The 16962-nt window shown below is 38.9% G+C and overlaps 1 protein-coding gene and 1 long non-coding RNA gene across 2 annotated transcripts; one reads left to right on the plus strand and one right to left on the minus strand.

Annotated features, from left to right (window-relative positions):
• Positions 1 to 5377: 5377 nt before the first annotated feature.
• LOC127142884 (uncharacterized) lies at positions 5378 to 8339 on the minus strand. The gene is made up of 3 exons (XR_007813984.1): positions 8280 to 8339; positions 6653 to 6774; positions 5378 to 6110 (listed from the first exon to the last, which is right to left on the minus strand). It is a non-coding gene; the product is annotated as an uncharacterized LOC127142884 (long non-coding RNA).
• Positions 8340 to 8551: 212 nt separating this feature from the next.
• Positions 8552 to 16241, plus strand: ehf (ets homologous factor). Its single transcript, XM_018664286.2, has 9 exons — positions 8552 to 8764; positions 11492 to 11606; positions 12071 to 12328; positions 13283 to 13327; positions 13424 to 13468; positions 13557 to 13619; positions 13746 to 13790; positions 13875 to 14070; positions 15387 to 16241. The coding sequence occupies exons 2-9, from the start codon at positions 11531 to 11533 to the stop codon at positions 15484 to 15486; spliced, it is 828 nt and encodes a 275-aa protein (XP_018519802.1). The 5' UTR covers positions 8552 to 8764; positions 11492 to 11530; the 3' UTR covers positions 15487 to 16241.
• Positions 16242 to 16962: the final 721 nt, after the last annotated feature.

Raw genomic sequence — 16962 nt, forward strand, 5'->3', positions numbered from 1 at the left:
TATATTTCAAAATAAAGATTGGAATCCATACACAGCTTGTTACCTTCTCCTTTTTCTACAGGCATATTTCTCAAAGGCTAAGCAATATGCACACTCCCTCACGTAATTTGTTCACTTCACCCTTAAAGAAGCTGTCATGGGTATTTTTATTTTTCCCAAATGTCATGGTGATAGACAACCAATGCTGATTATGAAGGGAGGACGTGATTTATGAGCAGCCACATAAATCTAGAAGGCCATGATTTTCTCATGGTTAATTAATTCATAGTATGAGCATATAAGAGGAGTGTAAATATGGAACATGAAAACAATGTTGATTGTTAATAATGCCAACAAGAGACAATGACTGCTCTCTCTGTCAGAGTGTGTTTGGAGTTTGCAATCACATACCACTCCTCCCAGCAGTCTTGTAGGCATGCAGACACGCAAAGGGACATGACACACAAAAAACACAAGCAACACACACAATGTCCACAGGATAGCCAGTGGTCATCAAGCACTGTCTCTTTCCTTCAGCTCAGACAAAAGCTTGTGACATGTTCATTAAGCAGCAGGGATCCCATTACTGCACTCAACAGCCTCCCTGTCACAATGCTCACACATAATTAGTTACACATGCAGCCGCAGGAATGCTAATTGTTGCTCTCCTCCCCTCACTCGCTCATTTCGTTTGGTACAGGTTTTCACATCCTCCCTCTTTCCCCTCGATTTGTTCACTCCACAGGTGGCATGGTCTGTCACTTTTAGACTGTCAGAGTTGTTCAGAAAAGCTTTCAAATTACAGTTTAAATTTCCCTGCTGAGAACCTATTAACTCTTAATGGAGATGGAGAGAGGGACAGAGAAGGAGAGTGAAACAAAAAGAAAAGGAAAGGTATGGATGGCAGGCTGGAGGGCTTAGACATTAGTCACTCTTAGAATTCAGATGTGTTATTCACACATCCTGGAACAACTCTTCTTTTATCCCTCCCCTCATCACTTCCCATCTCCCCCCTCACTCCATCATCCATTATCTGCTCGTTTTGGGACAGGTCAGCAAAGGTATATGCTGCTGAGGTGGTGGTCAGTGGCAGGAGGTCATTGTAACTGCATAGCTCCTTGGTCTTTTTAGTGTTTGCCATTACTAATGAGTCAGTTCTTTTATGAAAATAATCATGCTTCTTTTGCTTTTGAAGGCAGAAAGCCATAACTTTGCTGGGAGACATCATTGGCCTGGAAACGCATCATTAAGTAATAGTGAATGGAAAACAAGCTGTGGACTCATTTATGAATTTGTTGTTTGTTTGTTTGTTTGTCACTCTTCCCATCCCTGTTAATTGACTCTTAATGAACTATAATGAACTATAATACTGCAACATAGATCAGGAACAAAACTCGAGTCTATTTTTGGGGGGATAATGCTGCTTTGGGCTGATGGAAATTTTATCACTGCATTTATAGAGCACCGTTTATAAACTTCACCAAGGAAATGTGTACGTATAACTGTTTATGACTACTGTAAAATGCCCTAAACAAAAGAACCAGGCTGTATTTCAGCAGCAAAAAGTTAGAGTGTATGTGGCATTGTTACAAATCAGCACAGGTAAAACAAATTTCTTTTAAAAATGTTAAATATCTCAGTGTTAACATAGAGAATGTTTCTGACGACACACATTAGAGTATACATGAAACAAACAAGCTGTTGTTAGTAGGCAATGTGATAGCAGTGTGATTTTAGAGAGGTGAAATGTGAAACGTGTGAAGAACTGGGTGAATGGGCATGCAGAGAATCAGATTTTGATGCAGGAGACTTTTAACTGCTATCACAGTCTTTCCCAAAACTTTAACACCTGTTGTAGTTGCCCAACCATACTGTAACTACAATATTTCTCTGACCTTAATTATACTTAATAGTAATAGTTATTGGTGTACAAATAGTGCAGACAGTGGTAATTTTAAATAGACCCCATATGTCCACTGGTCACCGTAGCTATTTGAGGCCATTCACACTAGTGAAGAGATACCCGCCATGAATCTAAAGCAAGAGTTGGTAAGCAAAATCTACAGTTCTTTCTCTGTTCAAAAATTCATCCACAAGTTCAACTGAAGCTAATATGAGGCTTTAGCAGTCTGAGTTCAAATCAAATCAGGTATCCACAGTTATTATATTTGTGTGTGCCCAGACAGTGTTTCCTTGCTGAACTGCAGTGGAGATAGTAACACCAAGAAAAAAGTCCACACTAAAAAGACTATAACTTTGAAAGACATTTGATTTGGCTAACTCAGACTATCGAACTCTACTGCATCGTTGCACAGAACAAGAACTATGGAGTTTATCCACCATCTCTTACACTGCAGTCACGCTAGGAAGGGATCACCTCAGAGCAAATATGGACAGGCAATATGACTACAACAACCAGACTCTTTACAATGTAAATATGAGCATGTGAGTAATTTATTGTATACATTAAAAATAAGATAAAATTAAAAAAAATCTGAGCCTGTACTTTAAACTGTAGTGTTAAGCTTTGTGGTCCCCAGATGGGAGTTGAGTGCCCACAAGGCAATTGTGTGAACAGATTTCCCACAATATGATAAATGCCACTGCTACTCATGCAGAAACCAAAAATCATGCTCCCCACTTTCTTCACCAATAAAATATGACAAACTAAAAATATTATACCTCATTATTATGGAAGCCTGCTATTTTCTGATTTCAGTTACCTGTAAAGTAGTTGTAAAGTGTGTGAAACTGAAAAACATTACCCTGCATTACCGTGAAGTACGATGGCAGCTTTAAGTCAGCAGGGGAGGGTCAAAATTGATTAATCTGCCCTGCAACATGCAGTTTCACTGAATTATCATACTACCAGAATCATATGCACGCAGTAAGGGGTATCTAGTAATTTCAGGAAAAGGTTGACAGCTCTGAAGGCACTACAGCTAATTCACTAAAACCAGAATATCAGCCCACTGTGAGCACAGGTGTTTAGCTGACAGTATGGCTCAACCTTCAGAGCTGGTAAGTCGCATGATATTTTGGTGCTGCAACTGATCTGCCGATATTTTGCCACTTATTGCATTTTAGTTCTTGATTGCCAACAAACTGTACAAAGTACAAAGGAGTGCTACTTTCTAAGGGGTGAACAAAGATGAGATGCATATTGTGTGTTTCCATGGAAACGTCTTTACCCATAAGCCTTACCAACTAATTACACAAGCTCCTGTACTTTTACGTCCACTCCACTGCCTGTTGCTGTTATCAGTCAACTATCAGTCATCCCCACAATGATAAAAAAAATCATCATCAGTAAAATCTATTTGATGTTGATTATCTAAAATCATTTTCATTAATAGGCAATGTATTGTATTTAAATCAAATGAGCAAAATGACAAATGTCTATGAAATAAACACCATTACCATGTATGTTGACTGATGTAGTATTAGCAGTACAGACAAGGACAACATTCAATGACACATTTTTACGACTTTTTCTGTATGAGGCCAAATAATTAATGGTCCAGTTAATTTGTATTAACAATAAATACTCAGTGATTTCTGAAAAGTCATTTACATAGATGGAATCGTTACGTCAAGTTGTCAAGATGTAGAATCATTTGACGTAATATCTTTGATTGCCCTGAGAGACTAATTGCTTCAGGACTCTATTTTTTTCAGTTAAACCACTTCAGCCATGGCAGACCCAACAATGAAATGCTAATGCAGGATCTGAGCAAGTAGTTATCAGCCACTATCGAAAATGATTACTGTATCTATTAATTATACTGCATGGTAGCACTTTGTTCTCTGTGCTCAGTAACTTCTTGTCATGAAAGAAAGATTTCTCAAATGCTCTTTTCCCATGGAGAAAAGAACAAAAAGTCTGTTAAAGTAGCAAGTTCAGCTACTTTAACAGACATTTTATTTTAATTTTGTAACTCTTACATTGCTGTTCTTCTAGTGTAGGTGCCGATGTTAACGGGCAGGTACATGTATGCAACCAGTCTGGTCATGGCCCAAAGTAAGGTTTTAACACAACCCCCCACAAAACCAGCATGTTTTTTCTACTGATTGAACAAAAATATGTTAAATATCAAAATTTGGAGATGTGGTAGGCAGACTTTTGTTAACCGACAGAGAGAGGCTAGCTGTTTCCCACTGTTTCCAGTCTTTATGCCTGCTGACTGTTTCAGTGGTATCAATATTCTCAGCTAACTTAAAGCAAAATAGCAAAGGCATGGTTTCCACATATTTAAACCAGTGCATTAACTTTATTTTAGCTACTTGAAGGCGGCTTAAAGTATTCACACATCCAGCAGTCACATACTGTATCAACATTATCATTCATTGGGAGTCAAGTTTCTGGCCACCTGACAAATAGTCCAATATTCACTCTCCTTTTCGCTCTGTTTGCTCTCTACCAGCTCCAGAGTGAAATATCTGGCTCTTTAGCAGCTAAATGCTCCAGTGTGCTCACCAGCTAGTGGCTAACTGCGCCTGCTGCCTGGTGTTGGACAGGTAGCGCATACTGCAGTGAATTTTTAGAGCTGCATCTGCAAATGGCACTGATGAGAGCAGAACTGAAACAGTAAAGTTGGGGGCTGTAAAACGAAAACAATGAGTCATATAGTTATGCTTTTACTTGTACTATAGTTGTGACCAGAGTTCAGTGAATGTTCCTGTAACACAACAGTGTATTCATTCTGTTTGCAGGTTACAGCCTTATTGTAGGTTCTAGAATCTTGTTTTAAAAGACAAGCTGTTTCATTGATGTGTTGTACTTGCAGTAGTTAGGACACTGATTGACAAGCAGTCATTGATGCCCAGGAAGACTTGTGCTGGTGGTCTATCTCTGTGATGTGTTAATTGAAACACAAGGGGCTGCTTCTAGCTGTGGCAAACCCATAGCACAGTATAACTATGCCAGCAATCTCATCCTACGTGGAGTCAGCTTTGCTTCTCCACTCTCTCTTTCTCTCTCATGTATACTTCTTACACCTCTGCATAGGAGCTGATGATGTGTGTAGCTTACCACAACCCATATGAGTAGCACCATCCATAGGTATCGTGGTCAATAACTGTCAGGAAACATGTTTCATCACCTACGCATTCTCATACCACATCTGTGTTGTTCACTCCTCACATATCCTTGCTTTCAGAGGTGCACAGCAGTATATGAGACAACAGTGTCACCTACCGGCTGAGGAGAAATCTACACTTAAGTGCAGTTGAGCTCCTGGACACCACACAGGTGAAAAGGTATTTTTACATCATTCACTCCACGCTCTAGCACTTCCACACCTGAACATATCACTTGTGAGACACACAGAACTTGTGTTCTCTGTGCAGAATGATTAATACAGCCAGCCCGGATGCCAAGCAAATAGAGATGGTGGGGTTCAAAAGAACAAGAAAGGAATGGGATTGTGAATAATTCATTTTTCTGTTGCACTTCTCATTACTGTAATTACACAGCCATTGTTCTTTGACAGGGAGGAAACGTAAAATTACAATTTAGGCAGTGAAATTGTCATTTGTAGCAGCAATTGACACTAATAAAATGATTTTTCCTTCTTTCCCTGTGGATCATATGCTAATCAAAATGTGAAGTATTAAAGATGACACTAACGGGCGTGATAAGCAGCTAATGAAAGAGGGGAGGCAAGTGGGACAGTAACAGACATACTCCCGCTAATAAGTTCCTGTTCATTAGAGCATGCAAACTGTACCCTCCTCCTGTCTTGTCTGTTTCTTCTGACTGACAGCTTTGACAGCCTTTCCTGTCAAAGGGAAACTTTTGACCGCATCCTCAAATAAAGCATTAATGTTTCACAGTACTACTAAGCAAGTTATAAGCCTCTTTATAAATGGATCAGTGGTTTACTATTATTGGAGGGTGACATAAGCCTCTACTTGACTCTCTATTTAAAAATAGATGACACTGTCTATAATGCCAGCATTTTGATGACATTTTCTTGTGTCTGGGAGGATGTCTTCACTGCCTCTCACGATGTTGGTAGGCTGACTCACACAGAGTGGAGTTGATATGACAGACTTTGATCTCTCCCACTCTGTCTCTCCCTTTTGCTATTCCCCCAGTGGACTTCTGCATATGTCGACCCACATCCATCCTGAAAAAGCAGAACGAAGATCCATGAAATGAGATGCCAAATACTAGGCTCTCCTTGTGACATGGCAAAATAAAAAAAAAGGTGTGATAGAGAAAGAACAAAAAAAAAAAAGAAGGAGCTGAGAAGCAGGTCAAACTGCTGGCCATAATGAGAAGTGTGTGACTTCAGTTCACTGCTGATGGGCGTATTAATCTTACTGCAATAAAATCTGGTCAGGCATTCACAGTGGGACGGCACCAAACGCGGCTTAGGTCCCAAATTACACCCTCGAGGCGGTTTACCCTTTGGAAAGATGGATGGGAAACTGCTACAAAAAAAAGTCCAGAAAATAGCACCGTCTGTGATACAAATAGGTAGCAGACGGGCTGCGGGGAGGGCTAGAGGCAAGTTATCTGTACCCTGTGCAGGTGTAGGATGGTGTGGTGGTGGTTCAGGAGTCGTGGGTTTTTACCATTAGGACTGTAGCGATCTGGTGTGCATTAGGGGGGGAGATGAGAGGAACTCTCAGAGATAATCATGCTAACACTGAATTCCCTCATTACCTCTGAGGCTGAGCTGTGGGCAGGAGTCCAAGTCACACACGCTCAGAGAGTGAGTGAGCTTTCACAGTGAGCTCAGTGTGAAGTGAGGAAAGTACAGAGGCCAGTATGTTGATCACAGGGATCTATGGAATGAGGAAAGACCATTACCGTCAGCCTATTGGGATAATAAGATATGCTGTTTAATAGTGCAGTGCATGTTTTATTCTAGTTTTCTTGAGATGATTAAACATTAACACTTGGAATCGGTTTTATATGATTACATGGCTCAATATATTCATGTTATACAACAACAAATTAATTGAGTTTATCTGTTCAGCATCACCTCTTGTTTCCCTCCACACGACTCTGCTGGAGAAGCTGTGAAACCTGGCATACTTTCCTCACAGACTTCTCCCTGCTTCAGCCTATTATACAATTCAACCCTGCTCAAAGTCACTTCAATTATCAACATGATACTGTTAGTGCCTCTGGTCCCAAGAGGTATTGTAGTGGTACAATGCTACAGATCAGAAATAGATCTACGATCAGAGATGTTATATTTTTCTCAAATCCTAATTGGCGTCAAGCAAAAATAGAATGTTTGAACTCCCTCTGATTGTTGTCGGGGTAGGGCAACAGTTGATATAAACTGTGGAAAAGTTCAGTAAAAATGCTTTTTTGACTCATTTACTTCTGCATGGAGAGTGTTTAATCCATCTGCTTGTCTTCATTTGACCATCAACAGTAAAAAACAACTAAACAGGACGAGCACGTTCTGAGGAATTTGGAAAAAGCAACCGCTGTCACAGAACAGAAACATGATTTTATCTTTTGGATAACAGTATTTGCACTGGCTTAGCTCAAGGTAACACTTCATTTACAGTATTATTTGATGTCCTCTTCAAACATGGCACATCTTGTGAATGTCACAGAGGGAAATATATGACAGGACCTGACATTTCAGCATATATGAACACTGGCAAAGAATTCACACATAACAAAGCTGTTTTTGATTCTCTGCTCCCGTCACTGTTGTATGACGCTCACTTGGATTCGCTGGAAGCATACCAATGCTAATTGTCAACTGTCACTCTACACTCAGACACCCGTGGATCACCCCATGCCTGTGGAAGCTACTTAAAGAGCTGATCAAAGCTTGGTGTGATTCTGATGAAGTGAGGTCATCCATAGTTCTAGGTTAAAATATACTTGCCCTAAATAATGACCTGGATTAGCAGAAACAGAGGCAAAGCATGAATTTAATTTGCAAATTCAAAGCTCAAAGAGGCCACTGTGTTGAAAACTGAAGACATTTGTAAATGTGTAACCCCAATGAAGGCATTTTCTTACAGTCTTTTCAGGCATACGGCCAGTAATGCTTTTTTTCTTTTTCTTTTTTTTTTTTTTCTTTTTTTGCCAGTTCCAGTGACTTTCTAAAAGGAAAAGAAACAAATTCTCTCAGGTCCTCTTACCTAAACTGTCAGCACCTCATTCATCACGATGAAATAAGGAAAACAAATGTTGTGCTACATAATGACACAGGGGAAATTCTCTCTAAAGGTTAAACACTATTTTAAGCAACAATATGAACAATGACTTTAACAATGAATTTAACGCTCCCTCTGTGCCTGTGTATATGGCTACTCACGAGTGTGTGCTCTTCTGCTCGAGTGAGCATGTTTGTGTGTTTCAGAGAGTAAGTGAGAGGGAACAGCTCCAGTAGGAACTATAAAAGTTATGTCAGGTGTGTGTTTGTGAGTGGATGTGTTTTATGTTTCTCTTTGTGTGTGTGTGTGTGTGTGTGTGGAAGGTGGGGGTTGTTGGTGTGTGGGTGTGCATTATGCAAATACTCACCTGGTATGAGCCTGCACAGGTAGCCAATTGGAGCTGGATAAGGAAGTTAGGAGGATAAAACACCCATTGTGGTGGGGCAGCACCTAGTGTGTCTGCATACTTTCATCTGTTAATTCAAAGATCTGGGAAGTGAAAGGACTCATCTCAGCTCACTGTACACACTACTCCTCCAGAGTATTGGAATCTCCAGAAACATTATTGATCTCTATTAAGCTGTGTTGAGAGTGGATCTACGTGAGACCTCTATCAGGCCTGGTCAGACCTCATTCTACTGCTCTGGTAGGTTGTCATACTGGTGCTGGGAAACCAGCAGTGCCTTTCAAAATAACTAAACACTGTATAATCAAACTGAAGGTTTAACTGAAGCTCTAAAATAACATGCTTTCATGCCTGTGCAGATGTGGAAATTCTGGGGAAAAAAAAAATATGGAGGAAATGGTCATTTTATTTTTATTATAGAAGAATTTTCCAGTGGGTTTAGACCTTCTTACATGTAAATCCTGCTCTTGCAACAATCCTCAATTGTATATTGATGCCATAGCTAAGTACAATTATGTGTACAATCATACTTAACAACATCAGAAATATTCCAAAAAAACTGAGACATTTCCTCACATTTACTGAGAATATTGGAGTCCTAAAAACTAAAAAAGGTTTTCAGTTAGGTTTTTAGGTTTGTGTAATGCTATGCACAATAATTTGTCAACTTTAATATTTTCCCTTTCAGATTACCAGCATTACACCTCCTCTTCTTTGGTTTTAATCATAGGTTAGATTCAAGGTAAATTCTTTCAAAAAAATTGAGAGTTAAAAGAGAACTGCCACTCAGGCTAGGTTCAATGCTGTTTCAAGGCCACTATGACAGAAATTAAACCAAAAGTCCTCTGAGCAGTTGACACAATGCTTGTGTGAACTCTTTCAGATAAGCATTGTTTATCTCCTCACATCATAACAAAGACATATGCCACAGAGTGATTTTTCACTATGACTCAGCCAGTGGGCTATTGATCCAGTGACTATGTCTTTGTCTCCTTTCTTGTGTTACTACTACGTGATTATTGCATGGACAGAAACTACTTGTTGCCTTGTTGATAAAATACCTGTCTGGCAGAAGCATGGAGGGTTAACACACAGCATAAGGCATTTGACTTGGCAGACGAGGAGCTTTTGCATGACGGCATGTGTCACCTATCTCCTAAAATCATATTCAGGGATCTTGACTTTGGATAAAACTGATTTACCAGATCTTTAAGAAGATTCAGTTGCCTATCAGTATATCATGGATGTGTTGGGCTGGCAGCATGGTATTTACTGTCGAAATGTGTGACAAGGCTTGGCGTAATTTTGTTTATAACCTGCCATAAAGGTGTGACCGAGAGGGAACGGGTGAAATATGGGTCACTGTGTAAAGAATTGGTTTCATTGTGCAACCATGTGTAACAGATGTCGCTCATCATGTTGACCTTTGACAATTTGATTATGATATGATAGCTCAATAACATTACAACACTAACGTGAGTGTCACAAACCCTTTTTCACTTTCCTCATCTTAGACATAGAATTAATGTCCACTTTAAAGCACATTATTATTAGTAAAATAAGCTTACCTCTTAAAGCTATTAAGCCTTATTTAAATGTTGAAAAATGTTTCCATTCAAAAGGGGCATTGATTGTGTGAAAAATGTAATAGTGGAGCATACTGAAACAAACCTACAATGTACAGAGTAGAATACAGGCCAGATATTTATTTTGGCACCAGTCTTTAAAACTAAATTCAAATAGTTTCACATTTGGCATTTAATGTCTCATGTTACAAACATTCTGAATCCATTTCCATGTAACTGTTAAATATTGACAGTGCACACTATTAGACATGACTCAGCTACCAGGTGTGTGAAACACCTCTCCACTGCCTGTTGGGCAAAACAGTGGAGCTCACAGGCTTTATTTACATGGCATGCAAATATGTTTGTGGCTGAGTCTGAAACATGTTTTTATATATGGAACTGCAGAGCGCTCTGTAGTAATTGCAAATGTGATACATGAGACAGAGTGCAGCCGATGCAGTCGAAGTCAACTCCCATAAAGGAATAAGCAGCTGTAGTTATGTAAAATCATTAAGTGTAGACAATATGATAAGATCACAAACTATTCCACTGTAAGTTTCTGTTGCATAACGAACATTTACTGAACTAAGGGCATTAGAAGCTGCCAAATACAAAAATGACAAATGGAAATTGAAAGTTTTACACTGTGTAAAAACGAATAAACCTGTGAATAAACCATGTCCAGCTGACAGCTCAAACAACCCATAAACCATGCTGACACAGAATTTCTTTGTGTTACTACTAAACATGGCTAGATAATTGTTTTACATAGAAGAAATCAACTTATATATGCAGTTTAACATTGTAATCATTAACCATGGTAACAGGAAGAAAATTGAGCACTCATTGAGCACCTACTTTACAACTACATTTGGCTGCAGACAGATTGGAATTCCTGTGGCTGCTTCACAACTAAAACCAACTGAATGCATTTGATGTGAAGCAGTGACAGTATGACAGTAACTTAATACAGCTCTGAAACAGTGTAACAATAGAGAACAATAAACAGTAAGGTTGTTATGAATGACATAAAATTGCATGCATTGTTTTCCTGTGAATCCATTGTGTGTATGTGGGATTGGTGAACTCCGCCATTAACAAGCAAAACTAGTAGAACACTAAAAAAGCTGGCCAGATACAGTATCAAAATCTTAGTTTGAAAATCTTATGGATGATCATTTTAATGTACATAAACATTCTATTGAATTAGACAAACATGCATTAACATATGGTATGTATTACCAGAATATTTTGTTTATATTTGAAGATCAATTGCAATGTAACCATTAGATTGTAAACAAGCATAATTGTTGGTTTGTCACTGAATGTCTTAAATCTGCAAGATTATTGTTTCGTTTTAAATCTATCCATACAATAAATGACTCCTCTGCTGCCTCAGCCTCTGGGCCATGGTACATCAGAGTGTAGAAGCTGCAATATGAGCGTAACTCCAAGCACCACCCTGGACAGCCAGCTGACCACTACCTGGGGCCCAACTAACTCCTACCCCGACGGTAAGGCTCATGGCTCACACTGACACGCTCATGATAAATCGCACTGTATGCCTTCCTGGCATTACATATGCACTCTTCACTGACGTGAACCAGTTAATTAAATTGTCTGAATAATATCCTAAAATGCCTCAAGAAAATATGCTAATTTGTTCCACTGGCAGATTCAGATTGCTCTCTGTTCAACAATCCAGCTCTCTCAGTGGTTATGAAGCTGTGATGCAAAATGAAAATCATTCAACAATTAGCAACTGATGTATTGCTCACCTGGTGAGCCCATAGCTCAGAAACACAAGGCATGAATTAGGGATTCCCGACTGAGAAGTAGCTCAGCAGATTAATTACTGACAAATACCTTTGGTAGTGGAATTCATGTTTTCCCTCATCAGGTGCATATTTACGTTCAAACAAAATTAATTCACTGATGTAGACGATGCGGTTTGCTAACCATCAATGTCTGTCTCCAGTGCCGATGGTGATGTCTGGTTATACAAGTCGACTGTGGCCACATGACTCCCAGCCTCAGTTCTGGAGTAAGTACCAGGTGTGGGAGTGGCTGCAGCAAATCATGGACATGCACCAGATCGATGCCTCCACTGTTCCTTTCCAAAACTTTGACATGGACGGCCATCAGCTCTGCAGCCTTGGCTACCAGGACTTCATCCGTGCTGCCGGCAGCATGGGACCCATTCTCTTCCACAGCATCACAGAGCTCAAGTGGAGTGGTGAGTATAAAAGTCTGGCTGGGGGGGGGTTGAAAAAAGGATGATGATTAGTCCCAGTAAAAGAGGAGCTGGGTGATTTGAGTTAGGTCTGGAGCAGTCTTGATGAGGGGATGCTGAGAAGGCATCACACAGCCAGTCAGGGGTCAGACTGCATGGTGCTGTAGAGGGGTGAAGGACTGCTAAAGCGAGGGAGATGATGGATTTGTTGTTTGCTCTTGGTAGAGTGGGTCTTCTAACAAAGCACAGAGGGGGTGTGAAGATACAACCTGAGAACTGGCTCATCCACTGTTTTCTAATTAGACTTTGAGGGTTTTCACAGACACTGGAGTTCACAGGCCTGAGGTTTCACCTTTCGTCTTTCAACTATAACTTAAGTGTAGATGTGGCTTAGAGGAAATTAAAGGCATAATGACATCAGCACATCATATTTCATCTAACGTCTGAACTTAATGGCATTTCAAAACAACACCACATGAGATCAGGCACAACAGGTTTAACCTCCAGGTTAAGGAAAATTTTCAAGGTAAACCAAACTAGAGCACAATGCTGCTATTGTTACTGCTGGCTGTAAGAAAAAAAAACAGCTCAGAATGATTGAGCAAGATGTTACATTTTTTCTCATTAAAACTTGAGGCCATTTTGGCAGGTCAGTGGTTGTAAAAATTATTGTTAGATTTCCCTTTCTACATCCTGTTAAAAATGTTTAATTGTGAAGAACAGCAGAAAGAGACAAGAGAGCAGCTTTTCAGTTGCATCCTCTTGTGTGCAACATGCAATTTAGGGCCCTAAAGGAGTTTTCAGTGCTTTGTTGAATGACTTGGTTCCTAGATTTCTGATGCCTCATCATGAATGTAGACATAAATAATCAATCTTCAAATATTGTAATAGTGATAAATTAAATTTCCTGATTTGTGCCAGTAATTCACTTCCTTTTTCCTTCTCATCCCCGTACAGGGCAGTACCATGTGGAAATAGGGCAACTGGAGCTCAAACCAGAGCGTAAGAGTCTCTCAAACAAGTTATGAGCAAATAAAGTAAGAGAAAATGAAAATAAAAATATTAATTCCTCTTCCACTTATCTTTTTTCTTTTACAGTAGATTTCTCCTGTCCATTTCCAGATGTCAGCTACCCACCTGGAGGTATTGTAAAGATCTGCCTCATTTCTGCCACTAATTCTATGTTCAAAAATTCATATCACAAATGAATTCTTTTTTCTGTTTAACTTAGAAATCTACGACCCCACAATCCATCCCCTCGCACCTGCTGTCTCTCCCAGCCCTTCTAGTCCTGGTGAGGAATTCATAATATATCTAACATAACTACTCTTTACTCAAAAACAACTATGTTCTCATCAGATCTCTTCAGACCAAAGGATTCAAAAAAGCACTCAACGATAACCTAATTTCTGTTCCTCAGACATAAAAAGATCTTACAGTCGTCCTCATCAGGTCAAAAAACACAGTAAGTAAGATAAATATATACTTACATTTTATTTTATTTCATTTTTCGGGACATAAACTATGTTTATTCCTACTATTCTCACAGACCCAAGGGGGACTCACTTGTGGGAGTTCATCAGGGACATTCTACTGAACCCAGAGCGAAACCCAGGGCTGATCAAGTGGGAGGATCGGACAGAGGGGGTTTTCCGTTTCCTCAAGTCAGAGGCAGTGGCGCAGTTATGGGGCAAGAAGAAGAATAACAGCAGCATGACCTACGAGAAACTAAGTCGGGCAATGAGGTACACCTGCACAGCTACCACACATGTAGTTACACAATCACAAAATCTCATGCTTGTGTACCGTAACCGCAAAATCACACACATATGCTCAGCAGTACGTAAACAGGACACTGTGTAATAGTTGTTAGTAGAGACTGTTGCCACTAAATGTTGTAATATAGGCTGTGACTTAGCATTTTCTTTGTGTAACTTTCCCCCCCGAGGGAGTGAAACTCAGAAAAAAAAATAACTCTCTGCCCTTTCAATACAGTCAACATCCTACATTTACACAGGGGCTTTCTTTAGTTTAGCAATAGCTTGTAAAATCTGTGATGAGGAAGAAATTTCACACTGCATTGTTTTCTAATCCAATTTACGAAATAGGCGCTTATTGGTGACATCATTAAGAGTTACACATCTACAGCCAGTGAACTCAGCCCTTTAAAGCACATATTTACCATTCCCAATCTCTGATTACCTCAGATGGACTCATGTTTGAACTGCTCTGTGTATCACTTTTTTCCCAAAATGAACTGAAATGGCCCTCTCTGAAACTCTTCCTGACTGCTGCAATAGTCACAGCTTTACATTCAAATGAGCTAATCTAATGAGCTTAATTTCATTGTAGTGCAAACCACTGGGAACTACAAAATGTGCCCGCAGGTATTGTCACTGTGACCACAAAGCTGATTTTCTATTTACTGTGGTGCAGCAGAAGGATTTGCAGCTCGATGGCATCACCAAACAGATTGGTAGTCTCTGTTATGAATAACAAAAGCAAAGGAATCACAACCAAACTAACATTGTTTCAAACTATTTCTTTCATTTGAATTACTTTGATTAACTCAAAAAACATGCACTTTTCATCTTTTTAGTGCAATATTTGACACATTACTTCATCTTTACAGGAAACTTAAAATGAAAGATAATAAGAGAAGATAATTTAAACAACAGAGGAACTGAGGTTGCCTATTGTGTTTTTGTTTTTTGTTTTTTTGTTTTCTATTTATCATTACTAACTTTCTGAACACCTATTTATCATCCATTTGATGTTATTTTACAAGGATCATTAATGATCAAACCAGGAAAAATGATAAATTTCCTAATAACATTCTCATTGTTTTAGAAAAGTTGATGCCTTCGTCCTCATACTTTCGTTACATATTTAATCAAGTACACATCACAGGATTTGAATAATTATGATAAAAACAAACTGTAATCCGATTCACTCGCTTTAAAAAAGCAGTAAGAACAGGTTAAGTGACCACTGAAATTTATTCACTTTAGATTAATTTATTTTTAATTTATTTACTCAGTGCATCTGTCTTCTCTTACAGATATTACTACAAAAGGGAAATCCTAGAACGAGTAGATGGACGGAGACTGGTTTACAAGTTTGGAAAAAATGCAAGAGGTTGGAGAGAGTCAGACAAGTGAAAATTTCATTTAATTTATGTTTCATTTGATATGCAAATGTGATGTTTTATTATAGTTTCAACTGACTGTTTCAACTGACTGTTTTTGATAAACATAGGTTTGAGCTGTTTACATGTTGTTGATAATTGTATGTTTGCCTCATTGTTATTTTCTTTAAATTCATTCCTTTGTTGTGACACTGCACTGAGATGTTCTTTACTGTGCCTTATTAAAAAAAAATTTGCTTATTATGCCAACATACCAGCAGTCAAACCTCACGCCTAGAAAAGATTATACTGAAGAAACAGATGTGAAAACTGACAAAAAAACATAAACAAACATAAAGAAGATGAATCCTGTTTTTCTTTCCTATTTTTTTAATGCTATACTTTGACTGTTCAAGCCCTGAAGGAGTACGTGTTGATATAGCATGTGTATATATAGCATATTCAAACACGTGGCAAAAGGATACATGTTTAGTGTTTTGACATTGATACTGTGAAGTATCCCTTGGGAAGGATGCTTGATCGCGGCATAAAAACTAAAATAAATAATAATAAATTAATTAACATGCCATTAACACAATGCAGCAGTGAAGTACACAGATACCATAAGCAAGTGATAAAGTATAAATATTTACAGCAAAAATAACTATGGCTTGTCTTATTTGGTTCATTTCATAGTTTACATTCATTGACCTGTAAAGAAAGTGTGTAAATGTTTGCTGATGTTTAATACAAATAAAGCTTGTGATTGTTTTTATATCATGAAAGCCATTTGTCAGGATTGCATGTCTATGATTTGGGTGTCATGATTTTTTATGAGACTAAATGGTATTGTTCTGATTTGTTCTATCAATCAGCATTTTGGCTTCAATCTACAACCCAAACTCTTTCCCAGCCTTGATCAATATTGTCTGTCATTGGAGTGTTACTCAGACCCAAAGCCGTTCCCACTAAATCATGTTCTCATGCACTGCAGATATTTTATCATGACAGTGTGAAATACCACACAGTTAATTGTTCGCCAGTGCGTGCCATAGCTACCACGCTGGTTCCTGCAGGCAGCAGATGAATGACTGGGCCTCGATGGCCAACAAGATTAGAGCAGTGTCAATAAAAGGCTCCTTTCTTTGACCTGTGTTCACAAGCAAATCTGTACCTAATCTATCTTCACTCTGGTTTATCTCGCTTTTGTAACCCTTCTTTACATAGTGTGGCATTGATTGACACTACTTTCTCTTATTATCTTTCCTGATGGAGGCAAAATTTGCCCACCGCAATGTTGCATCCCTTTCTGCTCTCACGCACATCTGTGTCACAAACCAGCACTGCCATGATGTGAGCTGTAGGAAATTACATCACATCATTATTAGAAGCTGAACATCAATGCTTTAAGTATCAGACCCAAGGGAATTTCTAACAAATAAACAGAGAATTTCTTTCTGGTGGCAAGAAACCATCTCTGATTACAGGAGTTTGCCTTTTATTCTTTCCA

This window comes from Lates calcarifer, linkage group LG10 (assembly GCF_001640805.2).
Source record: "Lates calcarifer isolate ASB-BC8 linkage group LG10, TLL_Latcal_v3, whole genome shotgun sequence".
In the NCBI taxonomy this organism is placed as follows: Eukaryota; Metazoa; Chordata; class Actinopteri; family Centropomidae; genus Lates; species Lates calcarifer.